The sequence below is a fragment of the Copidosoma floridanum genome, unplaced genomic scaffold (assembly GCF_036245765.1).
Source record: "Copidosoma floridanum isolate Cflo_tuat_1 unplaced genomic scaffold, Cflo_Japanese_pri ptg000021l, whole genome shotgun sequence".
Classification (NCBI taxonomy): Eukaryota; Metazoa; Arthropoda; class Insecta; order Hymenoptera; family Encyrtidae; genus Copidosoma; species Copidosoma floridanum.
The window spans coordinates 16,918,524-16,936,764 of record NW_028321898.1 but is presented as its reverse complement, the minus strand read 5'-3'; the positions used below and the strand labels follow the sequence as shown (position 1 = coordinate 16,936,764).

Genomic DNA, 18,241 nt, shown 5'->3' with positions numbered 1-18,241 from the left:
AGATAATCAGATCGGATAGTTCTAGAGTATGATTAAATTTTTTGTAGGCTGCCCGTCTAAGCCTTTTGGCTCGTTCACAATCACTGTCCCACCAAGGAGCTGGATTTATGTGTTTGCGTTTAGAAACTAATTTTTTAGCCGGTGTGTGTTTTTTGATAGCATCTGTTATAATTTTGCAAAAAAATTCGAATTTGTTTGACGGCGTTAAATTATCATATTCCGGATAGAAAAATTCATTGTACATAAGATTAAGATCTGTACTAACATCATTCCAGTTGGTGCGCTTGGAATGTAGTTTAAATAGTTTTTTATGGTAGGTATTTTTGCCTACGGATATGTTTACAAAAATAGGACAATGATCAGACGTCCAGGTCTCATCACATACCTCGACGTCAATAAGGCTGGTGATGTTTTGCGTGGAAAAAACAAGGTCTAGATTAGACTTGTAGTTTTTTCTCTCGTTAATATAAGTGATGGAATCAAAGTTATGTAGGCAAAGATTTTTAGACTTAAAAGCGTTTTCTAATCGTAAGCCATTTTCGTCAACTTTTTGACAGTTCCAAACTGTGTTGTGGGCATTAAAGTCGCCTAGCCAAATAGAGCAATTTTTTGGGTCAATCCCTTTGAAAACTTCATTCCAGCACGTCTGAGATGTGATGAGATCGGGGGGTCTGTAACAGATAATCAAGTCGATATTAGGTTGAATGTTGTTAAATTGTAAGCAACACATTTCAAAATCGTTGTTGGTTTGAGTAATCACTATTTCCTTAAAAGCTAAGTCTTTACTTATAAATATTACAATGCCGCCACCCCTGGTGTGGGTGCGGTCTTTCCTGAATGTTATAAAACCCGGTATACAATAAGTTTGGTCTGGTTTTAACCACGACTCCACGCATGCAATTATGTCAAATTCTCTAGAGACATTTTTTAATTCGCTAAATTTGGTAGATATGCTTTGAGCATTCCAGTACAAAATTCTGAGATTGGATTCAATACTTGTATTTTTTATGTTAAAGCTGGTCATTATAAGTATATGAGTTGATCACCAGACAAAGCTTAAAAAGATTTTTAAATAAGTTAATAACAAACAAAGGAGAAAAAAAAAAAAAAAAAAAAAAAAAAAAAAACTGCTTTCTTTCCTCGCTCCTTTATTCAATTTTCCTTACCGTCTAAGGATTGATCGTCCTCAAACTGGCTGTCTTCTGAGTCAAGTAAACAACTAGATGAAAATCGTCTTACATATCTTTCTATACGGGTTCTGAGGTTTCGGTTGTGAGCATGTCTAGATACGAAGCTTAATAGAGTGCTGATAGATCCTAGATCCTGTGAGTACCCTCGAGCAACTTCAAGAGATTCGTTCTTAGATTTACCGTAGAGGTCTTGGAGTAGCTTTACCATACTGTTGAAGTCCATCACATAGTTTTCTTGTCCCTGGGCTATAGCATCTTTGGCATCTTGAAGTTGAGATGCAATTTCATCAATAGTTGGCCTCACTAACGGCTTTGAGTTCTTAGGAGAGGCGGGATTCTTGATGTTAAGCTGCGGTATTGTGTTTTTTTTCAATGGAGGTTTCATGTCTTCTGAGCTAGTTGAAGCCGCAGATGGTCGCTTATTGCATTTAACTGGTAATGACGTAAATTTGAGACTTAATTTGTCCTGAGAGGAAGCAGGACTTGGCACTATACCCGTTGCAGTCGGCGTCACCATCCAAGGAGGTATAGGCAAGTTAGTCTTATCGGCCATTCGAAGTTTCGGTGGGCTTGACTGACCACCTCTGGTATTGTCAGTAGTGGAATCCGATTGGAGATCCGTGTTGTCAATCGGTTCAGCACTGTCTAGTGGCTCATTCCCAGTATCAATTAACTGGTTAGAGTCTTCTTTGCAGTGCTTCGCCAGGTGTCCTTCCTGGGAGCAAATCACGCAAGTCATTTTGGAAGTAGTAAGATATATATTGTAAGAGATGCCTTCAAAAGAGATTTTAAGGCTTGGTGGAAGTTTCTCGACTGAGTCCGGGTGGATGTACACTTGTCTTCTGAAGCTGATCCAGTGTGAGAAGCCAGCTTCATTTAGGCCAGATTTAACGTTGAGGACGTTGGACATAATCTTGATGTTAAGCTTTTTCAATTCGGTCTCGATTACGGAGTTAGGTATGCATAGTTGGACGTTGGAGATAACTATCCTTACATTTTTTGAGTTGAGTGGTCTAATAGGTAATATAGAGTTACCAACCTTTAACTTTGTTTCCTTGTCACCTAAATCATTGGCCAACGTTTTGCTGTTTAGGTAGAAGCAGATTCTTCCTTGAGCAATGCGGGAGAATCCGATTACATCGGTAGGGTTGACAATTTCGGCAAGAGTGAATGCATAATCTTTGAGAGGAATTCCGTTGACAGCATCGACAATTATCGCTTGATCTCTTGTGGGGTTTTGAGATTTCTGGACGATAGCACTGAACGATTGTGAGTTGAATGCTTGAGAGCTATTCATTTTAGGTTAGGAGAGTGCTTTCCCCTGTGATCAGAGGCTTAAGCACGGAATGAACCGAGTTGTTATTTATTAAACAACCCGCCTTTGTTTAACAGATCAACCTGTTAATGGTGAGAAGCAAAAGAAACGCTGACTAGTAGTAACAAAGTGAGATAACTTTGCGAACTCGTGGGACGTTTTCCCATCCATACGTCGTCCCAGTGTATACATATGGAGTCTTGAACTTCCAGGACCAACCCATGTGCCCGTGTAAGTGCGAGAGGAAGAGAGTATGTTCTTGCTTCTCACTCGCACTCACACGGGCTTATGGCTGGTCCTGGAAGTTCAAGACTCCATGTATACGCAGCATAAGAAAAGTAAATCAAAAGAGACTATAGACAAGAAAAACTTTAAAAACTCGCTTTGAATTCATTAAGGTAGTCTCAAAAAAATTTTTACCACTTTTTTTAACAGTAGTCTATATTTTTCAAACACGCCATCATTCGAATGGCTACCAGTCCAAAGCCCGGAAAAAGTGTGATGGAAGAAATATAGTATCTACATAATTATTAAATAGCCGGGAACCAATTTGACCATTCGCCTTAATGACTCGGGAAGCAAATTGACCTGGCCGATCAGTGAAATTATTGCCTGGGAACCAATTTGACATCTCCGCTCGAAAATACGTATTTTATGACCCTAAATGTACCATAAAACCTTCATGGAAAAATATTTCATTGTTTACGAAATATTTTACGCATGTATTTAAAAAACGTTGAATGTTTAATGCCATTAGACTCAGTTCCTGCTGACAAAAACAATCGACCTAGGGCTCATTTTTTTTGTAAAGACCCATATTTTACGATGATGTCATGATGGGCACAACAATTTTTTTATTTTAATATCGCCTAAATGGCGTCCGAAAAATTTGCACTTTACAGCCATGTTTTTTTTTTTTTTTTTTTTAATATCTCGTACACAAAGGACTGTATAGCGCGACATGCAATTTTTATACATATTTTTATTAATAGTGAACGCTGCTGACTCGCTGAGATCTGAGGTGCGCAGCTAAGACATGATGGTCGTGACCAGCGACGAGTGCGTGTAACGACGACACCATCGAAACGACATTTTAATAATTACTGTTTGTGTTAAATAAAAGCCAGGTATATATAGGTTCCGTAATAATTATTTTCCGACCTAAGCACAGTGGAGGTCAGCTATAATTTCTTCTAAATATATACATAAATGCCCTTCTTCACTTTAAACTTCCGAGCAGCACCTGGAGCATCTTAATTTGTACTTAATTGAAAAGCAGTTGCTTAGCAACTGTCAGAAAACTTTCAGCAAAAAAGTTGTTCTTTAAAGTAAAATAGTTGTGACATATAAAGAAGATTTTAGCGTCATTGGAAAACAGATCGAATGTTTTCGCATCTATTCTAATCGACCTTTTATAACAGAAAGTATAGTTTGTTTTTATCATATCAGTCATATTTATATTTAATTAGCATGTTTTTGTGAAAAAAATATATAAAAACTGTATTTATATACACTCATGCATACATGTATGTGGGAAATTCCGCCATAACCGACTCAAAACGACTTAAACAATAGTTTGAAAAAAAATTTTTTTTTGTAAAATTGTTTTACATGGTATTACTATCTCAAATATTATCTACATCAAGTATTCTAAGCAATTCTTCTACAAAGTTACTTGGTCAGAATAAGATACAAGATATTTTACAGGAGTAAAGTTTCGATAATTTTTCAAAAAAACTGCGTATGTTTCTGCTATAAGTAAGTAAGCTGCTTGTATAGTTGGAGTGTTTTTACCTAGCTTAAATGAAATCTGGGAACAAGATCGATTAAAAAAAAAATTTGTTTAATTTAGTGCCACCAATCGAAAGTTGCAGTGGCTGAAAGGATAATAAAAATCGCTAAAAATGAGATCTAGTGGTAGACATTAGATGAAAATAATACAGTATTTCTCTTTCAACCGCTCTAACTTTCTATTTTGGCACCAAATGGTACAAAACTTTTTTTATTTGATAGGGCTTGATCCCAACTTTCATTTAAGCCCACAAATGCTGGAAAAAAAAATTGGTGATAATTCATTGCCCCAAAGTGTGAAAAACACATATACTTTTATCCTTGATGGGTACGGAAAATACACGGACGCGGACGGAAAGGACATTGCAATTTTTCAAAAGCGCGTACAGCTCAGACACGTGTGATTTTTTCTGCGCATTTGACTTTCAGTACCAATTACATACTTTATTTATATTCAGTACCAACAAATCGTGTGAGTAGTGGGTCGTCGGATAAAGGTGGATGGAAAATTTTATTCACGCACATTAAAAAAATTCGAACCTTCCGGTATTGGGATTGGTCCCATAGCACTAAGGTAAAGTACCCTGTATTCGGACAAAAGTGTTGTTCGGACCTATATCCGGACAGCAGCGATAATTACATGATTTTTTTACAATTTCTGAATGAAAAAAATTTATTTGTAATCTACAGTATCGAATTGATTTAGGATAGTTACAACATACGTTGAATTAATTTGATAATTCATTAAAAAAAATGTTTTTTCTTGCAAATCGAGGTTTTTTGTGTTTGGCTACTGTCCGGAAATTAGATACTACGGTTCAAACTGTACCCCATATTCGGACACACATAATCCAGCAATTCACTTGCTTACAAGTGCAAAGAAATGGTTATACTATGTAGTAAAATACAATAATAATTTGTTTTTTGCATTTGTTTAACAAATTAAAGCCATTAAAGTAAAATATAACTGTATATAAAGATCTGCCATAACCTCATTTTCTCAATGTTCACGACTGTCCGGATTATGGTCCCTACGTCGTAACAGGACCTATATTCGGACTATTTAGAAATGCATTGTCCGAATATAGGGGTTTTAAGACTGAATCTTTATAATTATTTTAAACAATGATCACACGGTCACAAAGAACTTTTTTTTTTTTTAAGTGACAGAAAAATTACTTTATTATCTTTATGTCAACCGTCTTTTTCGCAAAAACAGCTAATTTCTTTGTGAATTTAGAAATAGTGGATTACCTAAAATTATGTGTCCGAATAGAGGGTACTTTACCTTAGCACCACTGCCCTAGGTTAATTTCTATAAAGTGGTGAGTTTCAAAAACGATGAGAGAAGGCTCATGACTGTCAGCGCCACCAGCTTTTATATGCTTACACGTTGTGGCGTGATTCCAAAGTTGCGAGAGAAGGCTCTCAAGGGCCGATCCCAATAGTGATATAGTTTCAAAAACTGACTCGAACACCAGGTCCTGGGATGCGTTCCGTAAGCACTGGCCGTTTAATCTAGGTATTTAGACAATGTAGAGATAACTTATTAGTGTGAGAGAGATAACATGTCATACTATTCCTCTCTTGCACTTAAATGTCATCTAGGATACCGAGATACTTGAAGATTAACTGCTGGAGCTTACGGAACGCACCCCGGTGTGCGATGCACTATATATATGTTTTGGGGCCAAAATGTGTATGCAAACTTCTCGGATTGTTCATCAAGGAATTCGGTTGCAATTTTGGTGGCGAAAGATAGTCAATACCGTAGAGTTATTGACTTGCATCCGCATTCCGCAGTTAGAAGTATATAAACTCGATGTTCGCCCAGCGAGAGTCGAATAATTGAAAATCGACACCAGCCGGAAAGGACATTTGACGCCTTTAGCGTAAATTTGACCACCAAAAACGACTTTGAATGTTGTTTTTTATGCGATTGAAGCAGAAAAAGCGCAACTTTTTACGTGAATGCATTTCACTTCATTACGTGCATACGAACTGGTGAAATCGTCTGAGTCAGTTCCAGCGGAATCACCCATGTATGTTGAACAGTATATTATGATGCTAGGTATATCGAGCGATCCAAATCTCGAAGAAAAAAGTCGTCAAGTAACATTCGAAATGAAAAGTGTGAACATTTACGCGGTCAATCTTAAAATTAATTAAAAAAAAAAAAAAAACACTTGATGATTATAAATATAGATAGATGTAAACGTCATACGTGTAAAAATTAACAATTGCACTGTTGGCACGATTTAAGATGATAAAACAATAATGATATCTTTGTACAGTTAATGGCTCGACTTGGCTTGCCCTGTAGTAATGTTGCTGGTCGTAAAAACCTCGTAATCGATGACCGAGAAGTAATAGTCGCCCATGAGAATGGAATTGGAGGCGTGCTCGCCGTCGTAGCTGTGGGGTAAGTTGCTGTAACTGTCCATGTTGACGTTACAGTTGCTGGAAATCAAGAGATCGGCCCCAGCTCCGAAAATCGGCCCAATATCCGGATGGTAACAAATCGCAAAAGGCTTCTTGACCACGTTATACTTGGTAGGGGGTACGTCCTGGCTATTGATCAGGGTAAACAAGAACGCCTTCTCCGAAGGTATGTAGTGTATGTAGGGATGTCCCTTGGCGCTTGTCTTGCCCCACGGTATGTCACTGAAACCACCGCAGATCTCACCTCTCGTTCCTACAATTTTATTATTATTACCATTATTAATTTTACAATCTCAACACAAAGAGAAAATCAATAGTATTTGTTATATAAACCACCTAGAGCGATGACGTAGGTCGGAGCAATGCCGTCGCAGTGCCGATGGAAGGTAGAGGCGGCAAAGCCGTGGCTCGAGGCCCGGTAGATAAGACGCCACGACTGTTTGGGCACGCCGTACCATTGATTCAAAAGACGCTGAAAGCTCATCTTGTCTTTGGAAAGTATCTGCGAGCCCGGGAAGAGGAAGGGTCCTACGCGCGGCTGCAAACGTTTATCCGTACAAACGTCTGCGTGCTTGTTCGGTAGAGCTGCATACCTGTTGCATTTATATTTTTCCCCGTCAGAATCTGTAGTTACGTATTTGAAAAATATTTTGTTAACTCCACAACCTGTGGGACAATAGTGCTTACTTGCTTACCTGTACCTCTCCAAGGAGAGTTCGATGGGCACAGCTCCAGTGGGTTCCACTTCCTCGGCAAAAACTTGGCTATCTATCAGTAAAAGTCTCACGTGATTAATCACTCCCGACAGGTGCTGGCAAACTCTAGCTCTCTCCTCCTCGGTCCAATGCTGAGTTGGCTGAGTCACCCCTGCCTGATACTTTGCCCAGCTCAGCACTGCCCTCCAGACGTCCTCCTCTTCCAGGCCCAAATAATCCGAGGACATGAGTTTGACAACCGCGTCCTTGGGCAGGTTGCAAAAGGCATTGGTCTTGACAGTGTCGATGGCGTTCTCGCATATGTAAGCAAAGCATCTGTCTATGAACGAAGAGCAGGCCCCTTTTCCACCCAGAACTCGTTCTTGAGCTTCCAGGGCAGCGCTAAGAAGGGTGCACGCATTGCCAGGACTCAGGGTCACTGACACATGCTCCTCGCAACTCCTCCACAGCTCCTCGACCCCCAGCTCCTGGGCTAGGCTCAGCATTTCAAATATTCCACTATCCTGGAGAATGATTTTCCCAGTGTATACGTAGTGAATGAACTGCCTGAAAGTTTCGGCGTGCGCGTGGGGCATCCTTACGGGAGCTGGACTGCCGGCGTTGCCGATTCTTTTTCCAGGTGAGAAGTTCTTGCACCTGGCTTGCATTATTATTTTGTGGGCGTAAACGGGAGTTTCCTCTCTGCCGAGGAGGAACACGATGTCGGCCGACTCCTTGTCTTCCGAGAGCTTTGCCAGGTCTTCCAGGAGTCTGAGGACACCGGCTAGATTGGCTTCTCCCGGGACAACTGCGCTGGCAGTCGTACTCACGGCAACCGCTCGGGTACCCATTTTTTGAAACGCCTAGAAGTAAAATGATGCATCGTTCAAAGCACTAGGTTTTTGGATCAAAATTTTTTTTTTTCAATTAAGTTTAAAAAAAAAAAAAAAATTGAAACTCACCTTAAACAGTTGTCCGATTATTTTTTCATCTACATTAAGAAATATAATGACTTGCACTTATTTAAACTTTTTAATATTCAATATCACAATGGACAACGTCGACGCTCCATTTATTAGTACGATCAGCATCAATTGTATCATCCAGGAACTCAGGACTCGAGTACATGATGGGGGGCGCCAGGTTATGCTATTGCCGTTTTTTTCTCCTTTTCGTTTTTTCGCGAATTCCTTGGTAAAAAAAATCAAACTGGTTTCACGAGATCTTGAATAAAAATGCCCTTGAAAATCGAAATGCTTAAAAATGTACTCTAGATGATTTTCTGATCAGGTACTTTTCTGCGAATGTTACTTACTTAAATCTAATAAGAATATACAATTTTGAAGTCACCATCGATCTCTTTGCGTACCGCAATAACAAAAAACCACCTGCATGTTGGCCGGTTGGCCCTGTTGCTGTTGATGATTATGCGATTGTATACATTGTGGACCGGTAGAAATATATATATATATATATATATGCTCTCTTCTGTTCCTTACTTCCTTTCCTATTTTTTGTGTACGTTCATAGTTGAACTCGATCGGTAATAATTTAATTAACGTATAAAAATTCTATGAATATGAATAATTAAATAATTTACATCTTCAGAAAATTAATTTTTCTACCTGTGTAAGTTTTCACTTGATTACCAAAACTTAATTTTGTTTTTTATTCAATTATTTCGAAAACTCGCAAGCTACGCAAATATTTCAAATGTTAATTTAAACTGATGGTATCTTGGATGGAAATTAAAAAAATGTATCTTTTCATATTTATTTATTCGCATTACTTAAATATCAAATAGGAAGCGCGCATACATATATGACACTTGGGTAAAAAAAGGAAGGTTTTTTTTCTTGCCTCTCATGCCTTTTGGATATGTGAAAAATATATGACACAAATATTTTCACGTAGAAATCATCGATCGTTAACTCTTAATAATTATTGTTTTTATTAAGTATATCACGTGCCAAAAACAAGTATGTGGTTAAGAGTTGAAATAAATTTCAAAAAAGTCTCAGTCAAGCCAAGAAACTTTCAAAAGTCAAAGATTCCTTCGATGTACAAAAATAGGAAGTGACTTGTTTTGACTCTGCAATTGCTACTAGATCGATGTATTATGCAAAAAATCATTAGTGCGTTGAGAATCTATCGATAACATCATCTTTGATGTTTTTTAAACGTTTTTTTTTTTTTTTGTTTACTTAATAGGATTTATGTTTTCGAAAAATCCGACAATTTGAAGTATTACAAATATTGGTCAAATACAAAGCGGTAATATTTTGAAAAATATTACCTACTATTACATTTCCTCAATCCTGATTGAATTTCTGAATGAAAAGTATTTTTGCTACCAAACATTAAAAAAAACGTACGAAATATAATGTATTAAACTTGGAAAATCAACAAAATCCAGTTTAAATCTTAATAAATTATGTAATATACCTAAACAATTTTAATGATGCCAAGAAAGGTTATCTTTATAAACTTTTCATAAACAAAATCAAACAGTTTAGTTGAAGAGTACAGTATCAAGAGTTTCGAAAACATGAAACTAAATTATTAGAGTGTTTTTATGAGTGAGCGAATGCCTTGAGCTGCTTCTCATTTTTTACAATATAAATATACATATTCAATACATTTTATACATATCACTCAATAATAAATCTTTTTTACTCTACAAAAAGCGTGACTTAGAACTAATAACTAGTAAGTGGCTTTACAATTTGTACTCTTATTGAATCGGTACACTATCCATTTTCTGCGTTACAAAAAAGCAACGAGAAAAATATCACTAAGGTTGCTTACTTTTCTCCACCCTTCGTTATCGATTGACTGGCATATTGTACAAATACAAGAATAAGAATAAATAAATAAGAGATCCAGAAATCGGTAACGATGGTATGTAACGAGCAACATTGATGTTTTTTTTTGTTTTATTAATTTACTGTATCAACCATCGGTAACTGTAAAGGGATTCTCAATATTTCACAATATCTACGAAAAATATTATAGTATCGCCTTACAAAAATACTTTTGAAACTTATAACTCTTCACAAGAGCTCAGATCTATTTGTATGTACTTACAATACCCGAAATCATCTTGGTGCGTTTGAATATTATGCGTTTGGATTATTTTGATTTGTGCTTTTCCAGCCGACACTTTAATTTAAGGCACACGGCGTATTCATCGTTGCTATAGCACTTGGTTTTCTCAAGTTGGCATACACCTGGTAATGTTGAAAAAAGTTTTTATCTACAGGGGCTCGAGGGGCAGCGAATCACGCAGGATTCCCGTGAATTCGGAACCTGTACAAGCACGTATACTCGAGCTGACCATGGTTGCTGTGGATCCGCAACTCAACGTATTCGTAGGCTTCTGTTATTGTTGTATTCTGAAACAAAATACAAATTTTTCAGTTGGCATCAAAGTATGCATAAATTTTTTCTGCTACTTTCATTAAATAAAGTAATTTTTTGTATCCCATAAAACCAGCAATTAATCAATTTTATATATGTTACGAAGAAAAAGCAATCATGCAACAAACCAAATTCTCACCTGAACCGGAAAATATTGCAAGCTGTCATCAGAGACCAAGAACTCATATTCTCCAAACATCACAGGATCTAAATCGTTTTCATACCTCAACCCCTTAAATTTAAAAGAATCTCAATCAGTACATTTTTTGAATGAAAAATACCACCACTGCATCAATACAAAATCATAATTTTACCCAAACGTTGAACTTTCGCGGTGCGCTCTTCATCTCTCCGTTGGGCAGATTAGCTCTGGATGCGTGCTCCATCGTGAATCCCGTCAAATAAATTCGACTTCGCAATCTGATGAGCAGATAACCAGGAAAGTCCTGGAATGCCCAGCACATGCCTGGCTGCAGCAGTTTGCCTTGTATCACGGTTCGTGGGTTGTTGTTTTCGTAGAAAAGCGTTACCCCCCAAATCCTAAAGGCGCGCGTTTGGACGTTATATTTTTGCGTGCAACGGGTACTACATACTTGACCTCCTGTAGAGAGAGAAAAAAAACAAAACAATTTTTATCGACCTATCAAAATTCTGTAGTTGAAAGATGAAACCTGTAGTAATTACCGGCAGACTCTAAAGCGTAATCAACCCGACCGGTCTTGTCGGCATCATAAATTTTCAGGATTCCAACAATAATTTTGCGTATTTCATCTATGCTCAGGCTCGTTGAGCTCTTCTCAGGCTCTTCGCTTGGTGCTCCGACAATGCCACTTGCCTGTGCGATTTCTTCATGCTGGATCTTTGAGTTCATGATCTGGAACACCTTCACAATGTCGTCTTTGGAAATGGCATCGCCAAAGTAGCCTGCAAACACTTTGTCCGCTTGTTCTCGCATTTGGTCTTCATTGGCCATACTTGAGGTTGCATCACAGCAGGTTTTCAGCTGACCGTACAATTGTTTCAGATTTTGAAATTCTACTCTTAGCACGCCAAGCTCGTCTGCATGGAATTTTTTGCTTTCGCTGCTCAGCAACGCCAACTCCTGCTCCAGGCTTGATAATTTGCTCTGAAAATTTGCAAAATTTCGTATTTCAATGTAAATACTTGAGATATCCATCAATTGTATTAAATCCATATTTTCAATAACTTACGTCATATTTGTTCCTAACATCACCACCACTATGTTTCAGATCTTCTATGCTCTGCGTGATGTTTGACAAATGTACCTAAAACCAAGATGATATTGTAGCAGCGACATATGATACTTAGGTTAAAAAAAAAAAAAAAAAAAAAAAATGAATTTAAATCATCTCGCATTACCGATCGTTCCGATTCAGCAATCTCTAAATACTGAACACGATTGATTAAAATATTTACGAGGTTTTTGAGCTCTTGGTTTGTTTTAATATCTTCTGGGGAGTAGCTTTGCATCATGTCAGTTTCTCTTTGAATTTGGATGGGTAATGTTTTTTGGTATGTCCATGATATGGCAGGTACTATTAATGGTAGACACAAGTAACCTGAAACATAAAATTGTGTAGTCAATTTTTTTTTCTAACCATAAATTCTCAATGGCTCAATTTAAAGTCAAAATTTTTATCAATAATCAGAACGAGTATAATTTGAAAAAAATGTTATGAGCAAAAAACACCTCCATGTGTCAAAAAAAAAAGTTCCATCACACGAGAGTATTTTTCATAAATGAGTAATTTGAGAGAGAAGGACAGTACGAAGTTTGCAAAACTCACCCGCGACTCCCGTAGAAAGCGACGACAACAAACGACGTCCATCATTGGGATCGTGTGCGCGCAAGAAACGATCAAATCTCAAGCCTTCCTCTTTCCCTCTCGATCATAGCCATCATTTTATGAGTTTTTTTTTTTTTTAACGCATACTCCCCACTATCCTTCTCCCGTCAAATATATTAATTACTGCGAAACGTTATTCTCTTTCATTGCTTTCGTTGTTTCAAAACAAAACAAAAAAAACCTTCCTTCCTTACAACTCTTTTTCTCTTCAAATTAGGCAAATAGGTACTTATTAACTAATAGTAAACAAACATAGTGTTAACGTAATGCCCTTAGCCATATCATTAGTAAATAGTATAGCAAAAGTATTAAGACATAAATGCAAACCAAATATTGTAAGCCACACGCCATTCCAGGAACTTAATTTTTATAAATAATCCACAACCCATGGCAAGTAATTGTATTGATCACTTCTAAATTGCTGACCCAGAAACGAAACGGCTTATACATACAGCCCATTACTAAGATCCGGGATGAAAAAATCTGAAGCCCGTACATGAATTATTTTAAAAACATTTGTATCTTTTTTGTGTTATTTTTTTTTGATAAGATTGCTTATGAGATAAATTAATACACTCCCTTTTTGTTTATGGGTTTAGCTTGGAACAAAAAAAATAAATCTAGATTTTAATACAAGCATTTAAAATTCTCTTTGTGTTATAGTAAAAATTCATCCTTAACAACTATAGGCACTTGTAAATCAGATACATGTGTATTGATAGGTACATCATCAGATACATGGGTAATTAAAAAATACAAATACTCAATCAATGTAAAACGATTATCTTTAGTTTCAAGCAGCTAGCAAAAACATATTTATAATTGTTAGTATGTTACAATTCACACGAAACACATAAATTATGCCTCGTGATAGTACAAGTTAGAATTCAGAGCTACTGGAAATTTTTCAGATATGGATTTATTTCGGTGTGACTATTCTATCTTTGGAAAGAAAATATAGAAAAAGTAATGACTATTATAACGCAGTAACTTTACAATGATTAAATTAAAAAAGCCACTCTAGCAACCAGTCTAGAACAAAGTTTGCATGATGAGTTTAAAAAAAATTAATGTTAAAAAACAAGAAATAAAAACTAGTCCCAACCTAAACTTGGCAGGGATGGAATCGTTATATTTATGGTAAGCAAATCAGGCAGAGATACGTTTTTCAAGGTCAATAAGTACTTGTAGAATAGTTCACGATCAACAAACAAATAATCAACCGCGTTAGCAGTTTTTTCGTTAACGGTTTCGCGAACGTTTCGCAGGTAATTCATACAAGTTAGAGTGTGCACATATGCAAGGTAAGTGCCTGAAACAAAGGTAGAACGGAATTCGTGCTGAGTTTAGGGAAACAATAATTGCAATTAAACTCGATGCTGTGAGGAATATATAGTTACCTCCTGAATTGGATATTAATAATTTGCACTTTAAAATAGACAAATGTTTTTTTAAATGCTAAGGTTCCAAGACAGAAAGCACAGACATAATTATAATAATTTACAACACTAAGTGTACTTTTGAGTGCAGGGGACAAACGTTTAATCGTATGAACTGCTTATGTCAAGAACAGAAAATTGATCGAGACTATTAATTGAAAACTTGAAATTTTCGATACATAAAATACAAAAATAAATAAATAAAACGTAATGTTTCATGTCAAACTTGTGTGCTACTAAGGAGTTGATGATAATTGTGTAAACAGTTACTAATTCACTTACCAATCGTAAGAACAAGTGGAAGGAGAAGCCAAAGTATTTTTGTCCATCGTCCTTGGGCTCGATCTCGCAACTTGGAAGCTCTACTAAGCAACCATGAGTCGAAAAGTATGATTTTGACGAACAGTAAATACATGTGCTGCACGGCTGTATCAAATTGTTGCCAAAACCAACTCAATCTTGTTTCTGAAAAGAAAACGAATAACACAATTAGTAGGCATCTTTAAGATAAGAGGATAAATCAACAAATATTAATGACGGCACGTCTTGAAAGATCTTTATGTATTTCTCTTGAGTATTTAGATATCAGTGGTACACAAATCGCATCAAAAAGTCTGATTTCCCTCGTAACTCTCTTAATTTTTAATGAAATTAATACATTCTGACCTTGATTGGGCCGATGATAGTGACTAGTGGGGTACTCTTGTTTTTGAAACTGTCCAAAGGTAATGAAATGCAGTACAGCTGTAAACCATGCCAAAAACAGACTAGTAGTATTTGACTTTTGTTTTTTTCGCAACGTATAACTCGACGATTTATCCAATTCGTCGCAATCGGTATCAGAATCCACGTTGTACAATGTATTTTTGTAGTTGTAATTACTTGAAAGATGTTTTAAATTATCCACCCACGATTCATATCTACGAAAAATGGTGACATATAAAGGATGAAGTGTTTTACTAGGACTTAAATGAGTACATGTTTCAAACAAACCTTTCATTAAGATCATCTTCGATTTGAGAATTAAAGACAGAACTAGGACGATTACGCTGCGAATCCACCAAAGTCTTTTTGTAATCATTTGATTGATTAGTGCTCGTGTACTTTCTAACGTGCGACTGCATTTGAGATGAAAGACCCTTAAGCAAAACAAATGGGTTAAAAGATTAATACCGACGAAAGAAGCAAGCAATTATCGAAAAGTGATAACAATATAAACAAAATAATGCAATAAATGCTGATAAAATTAAATTTTATTACCAGTGGGCCTCGAGAAACTTGATAGGGTTCCTTTATCGGGTGCTCGTTGGTATAGCTGTCTAAAGACGATTGGCTGCTTGTCGTTTGGCTACTGAAAATACTACTATCTAAACGCAACGAGCGACGGGACATGTTAGGAATAGCCATGACGCCTGGTGCTACCTCGTACCGACATGTCGACGCTTTCGAGTATGTGTAATCTGTCTTTGGAAATTTGCTGTAAATAATTCTGCCAGTTATTTTTGAGCCTTATCTAAAGTGGTGTTAAAATACTTTTGTAAATAAGATAACGGTGTTAATTAAAGTAGGAGCTGATGACAGGCTAATGAAACGTATACTGATAATAAATATACTTGGAATTCAAAAGTCGCCGAGTGAGCAAACGAGGGAGAGCAATAATATAATAAGTGAAGAAAGGTCAAGTGTTAGTGTTTGCAAACACTGATGGATTATTGACACAAAGGGGCACATCAAAATAAACTTTTCAAAGATAACAGACAGCTTTGATAAATAAATTTTGACAATCGTTGGTTTCTATGTTCCAAATAAATACAGAGTAGTATTTTTTTTTTTTTTTTCAATTTGAATAAGAAACTTACTTCCAATAATCACCCTGCTGCTTGTAAAACTCATGAACTGATGTTGGTCGACTAGGGACATCCTCCCTATCACAATCTTCAGATGAATAATCACTTGTGATTAACCTCTTCGAGATAAAACTCTTTCTGTCCTTGATTTCTGTCTTTGCATCAGAAGAATCATCCACAGATTCACTCTGTCCATTCGCAAAAATCTGTTTTTTAATTCTTTGACGCTCAGAACGACGTTCTACTTTCTTTTTGACAGTGCTCGTTTCAAAAGTTGTACTTTTACTCGGCGTTGTAGCCGCTACGTCTGTCAGTGTAATGTCTTTTTGTTCAACAATAACCTCCATGTCTTTATTGCGCGCCTTAACTACACTGCTTGGTCTAAATAGCAACAAAAAAATTATTAATCACAACAATCGATTAAATCTCAATGCAGAAATGAAAATAATAGCACTCACAATGATCTAGAAGTTGACCTTCTACTACTACTGACTTCAATTCCAGGAGTCATGGACCTGTCTCTGCTCTTGCTCCTCAAATCATAGTGGTGTTCAGAGCCATCATTTTCACCTTCAGTCTTGTTTAATATCAGAGGAGTCTCAGACCTGGACCTACTGCGTCTCCTTAGATCGTAACTCTTTTGATCGCCCTCCATTGCTTATCTTTGAAAAAATTTAAAGTAAAAAACTACTTAATTAAGTGTAATTAATTGAATCAAGACGCAATTTTCGGTACTCTGCATAGTGCACAATGTGTCAGACTGATGAGGTAGAGTCATAAAAAAAGCAAGAGAGTGCTAGTACAGCCAAACGCCAAACCGCCCGGGGGCACGGCAAACGTTTACACGCGTAGGTTTCATCATGCTAAATATAAACGTCGACCTCACTCTCTGTCTCTTTCGTTGCCTAATATGCGAGTGTGTACCTAGTAAGCGTATAGCTATGTATTTGATTATGAAGAAAAAGTAAAGTTAAGATTTTAAGAACAGAAAGAGGCAGATGCTGTGCACGTTTCGTACATACGTATCAGATACGTAGGTATGGTGCACTCTAAAAGTGGAGCGAAACTTCCCGGAAAGCTAAATACGGAGTCAAATTGCGCGATACTAAGGTTACTAACGATAATGAAGTTCTACTAATACTTAATATAACTTATTGTATTTTTTCGAATCGTTAAACATGCATAGGTATGTGGTGCTACATAGGTATTAATTAGAATTAACACAATATAACTTAACTATTAACTGGTAGGTAACTAGGTACCTATGTTTACTTCGTTTATGTATATACAGATTATATAAGTTGCAACTAGGTATAGATTCCATACTATGGAATAAATCTTCTGCTGGTTTTGTTTGCGATGAGTAATACGGGGCACGAAGCACGGGGGAAAACAGGTATAGTTGTATACTTGTATGTTTATGATAAGGTAGACTGCGTTCGTCAACAGCCTTACGTTAAATTTAAAGTATTATCACTTGTACCTATAATACTTGATCATAAAGGAATGTAAAAGTATAACCTAACATTTACTCTGGGGATTTACGCACATGAGCTCGCTTGAAAAACACTCAGAAAAATACACGAAAAACGGAAATGAACAACATTTTACTAATAATGACTACCTACACTTGAAATATTATAGAAGTAGTATGTACTTAAATCACACATGTATTTATCCGTATTATCCGTAATCAGTAATCACTAGTATCAATTAATACAAATACAATTGACCGAAAATTACACACGTCATACGTCTTTCTTCTAGAGCAGTATAGGTGTACTGTAAACTGAGTAATTCCAGAGATAATAGGTTCGTTTGGGGCTTAGCTTGGAGCAGCTCGGAGCTCCTCCGAACTTTGCCTCAAAACACACACGTTTAGCTCCGGCCTCCGACTCCGAGCTCATCGGAGTGACTCCGAGCAAATTCCTACAGTCGGTATATCTATATTTACAATCTTGGCAATATAAATATTCACGTCCTGGCTATAAATATAGATATACCGACTGTAGGAATTTGCTCGGAGTCGCTCCGATGAGCTCGGAGCAAAGCGCGTGTTTTGGGGCAAAGTTCGGAGGAGCTCCAAGCTGCTCCAAGCTAAGCCAAACGAACCTAATAATCTCTGCTGTAAACGTGTAAACTGAGCAAACAATAGGTTTGTTCAAACCCCTCTTTAGTTCGGTGTTCGGTTCTGGTTCTGTACAATCTAGCTATAGGAACAGTTGCGAATGGTG

The 18,241-nt window shown here is 36.9% G+C and overlaps 2 protein-coding genes across 6 annotated transcripts; both read right to left on the bottom strand.

Annotated features, from left to right (window-relative positions):
* Window positions 1–6,184: 6,184 nt before the first annotated feature.
* LOC106638949 (kelch-like protein 17) lies at window positions 6,185–8,818 on the bottom strand. Its single transcript, XM_089594323.1, has 4 exons — window positions 8,396–8,818; window positions 7,434–8,296; window positions 7,075–7,331; window positions 6,185–6,991 (listed from the first exon to the last, which is right to left on the bottom strand). The coding sequence occupies exons 2-4, from the start codon at window positions 8,282–8,284 to the stop codon at window positions 6,591–6,593; spliced, it is 1,509 nt and encodes a 502-aa protein (XP_089450449.1). The 5' UTR covers window positions 8,285–8,296; window positions 8,396–8,818; the 3' UTR covers window positions 6,185–6,590.
* A 400-nt stretch (window positions 8,819–9,218) lies between these two features.
* On the bottom strand, window positions 9,219–17,843 carry LOC106638957 (uncharacterized). 5 transcript variants are annotated; one of them, XM_014352363.2, is made up of 13 exons: window positions 17,636–17,843; window positions 16,466–16,669; window positions 16,020–16,388; window positions 15,421–15,637; window positions 15,154–15,299; window positions 14,827–15,080; window positions 14,443–14,625; window positions 12,234–12,433; window positions 12,065–12,139; window positions 11,538–11,979; window positions 11,168–11,454; window positions 10,993–11,085; window positions 9,219–10,828 (listed from the first exon to the last, which is right to left on the bottom strand). In XM_014352363.2, exons 2-13 carry the CDS (start codon window positions 16,660–16,662, stop codon window positions 10,715–10,717), a joined length of 2,577 nt encoding a protein of 858 aa, XP_014207849.2. In that variant the 5' UTR covers window positions 16,663–16,669; window positions 17,636–17,843; the 3' UTR covers window positions 9,219–10,714. The 5 variants fall into 5 exon arrangements, with proteins under 5 accessions (XP_014207849.2, XP_089450322.1, XP_014207850.2 ...); XM_089594196.1 differs by having other exon boundaries at window positions 17,665–17,843; XM_014352364.2 differs by lacking the exon at window positions 17,636–17,843 and adding an exon at window positions 17,270–17,603.
* Between the last annotated feature and the right edge of the window lie 398 nt (window positions 17,844–18,241).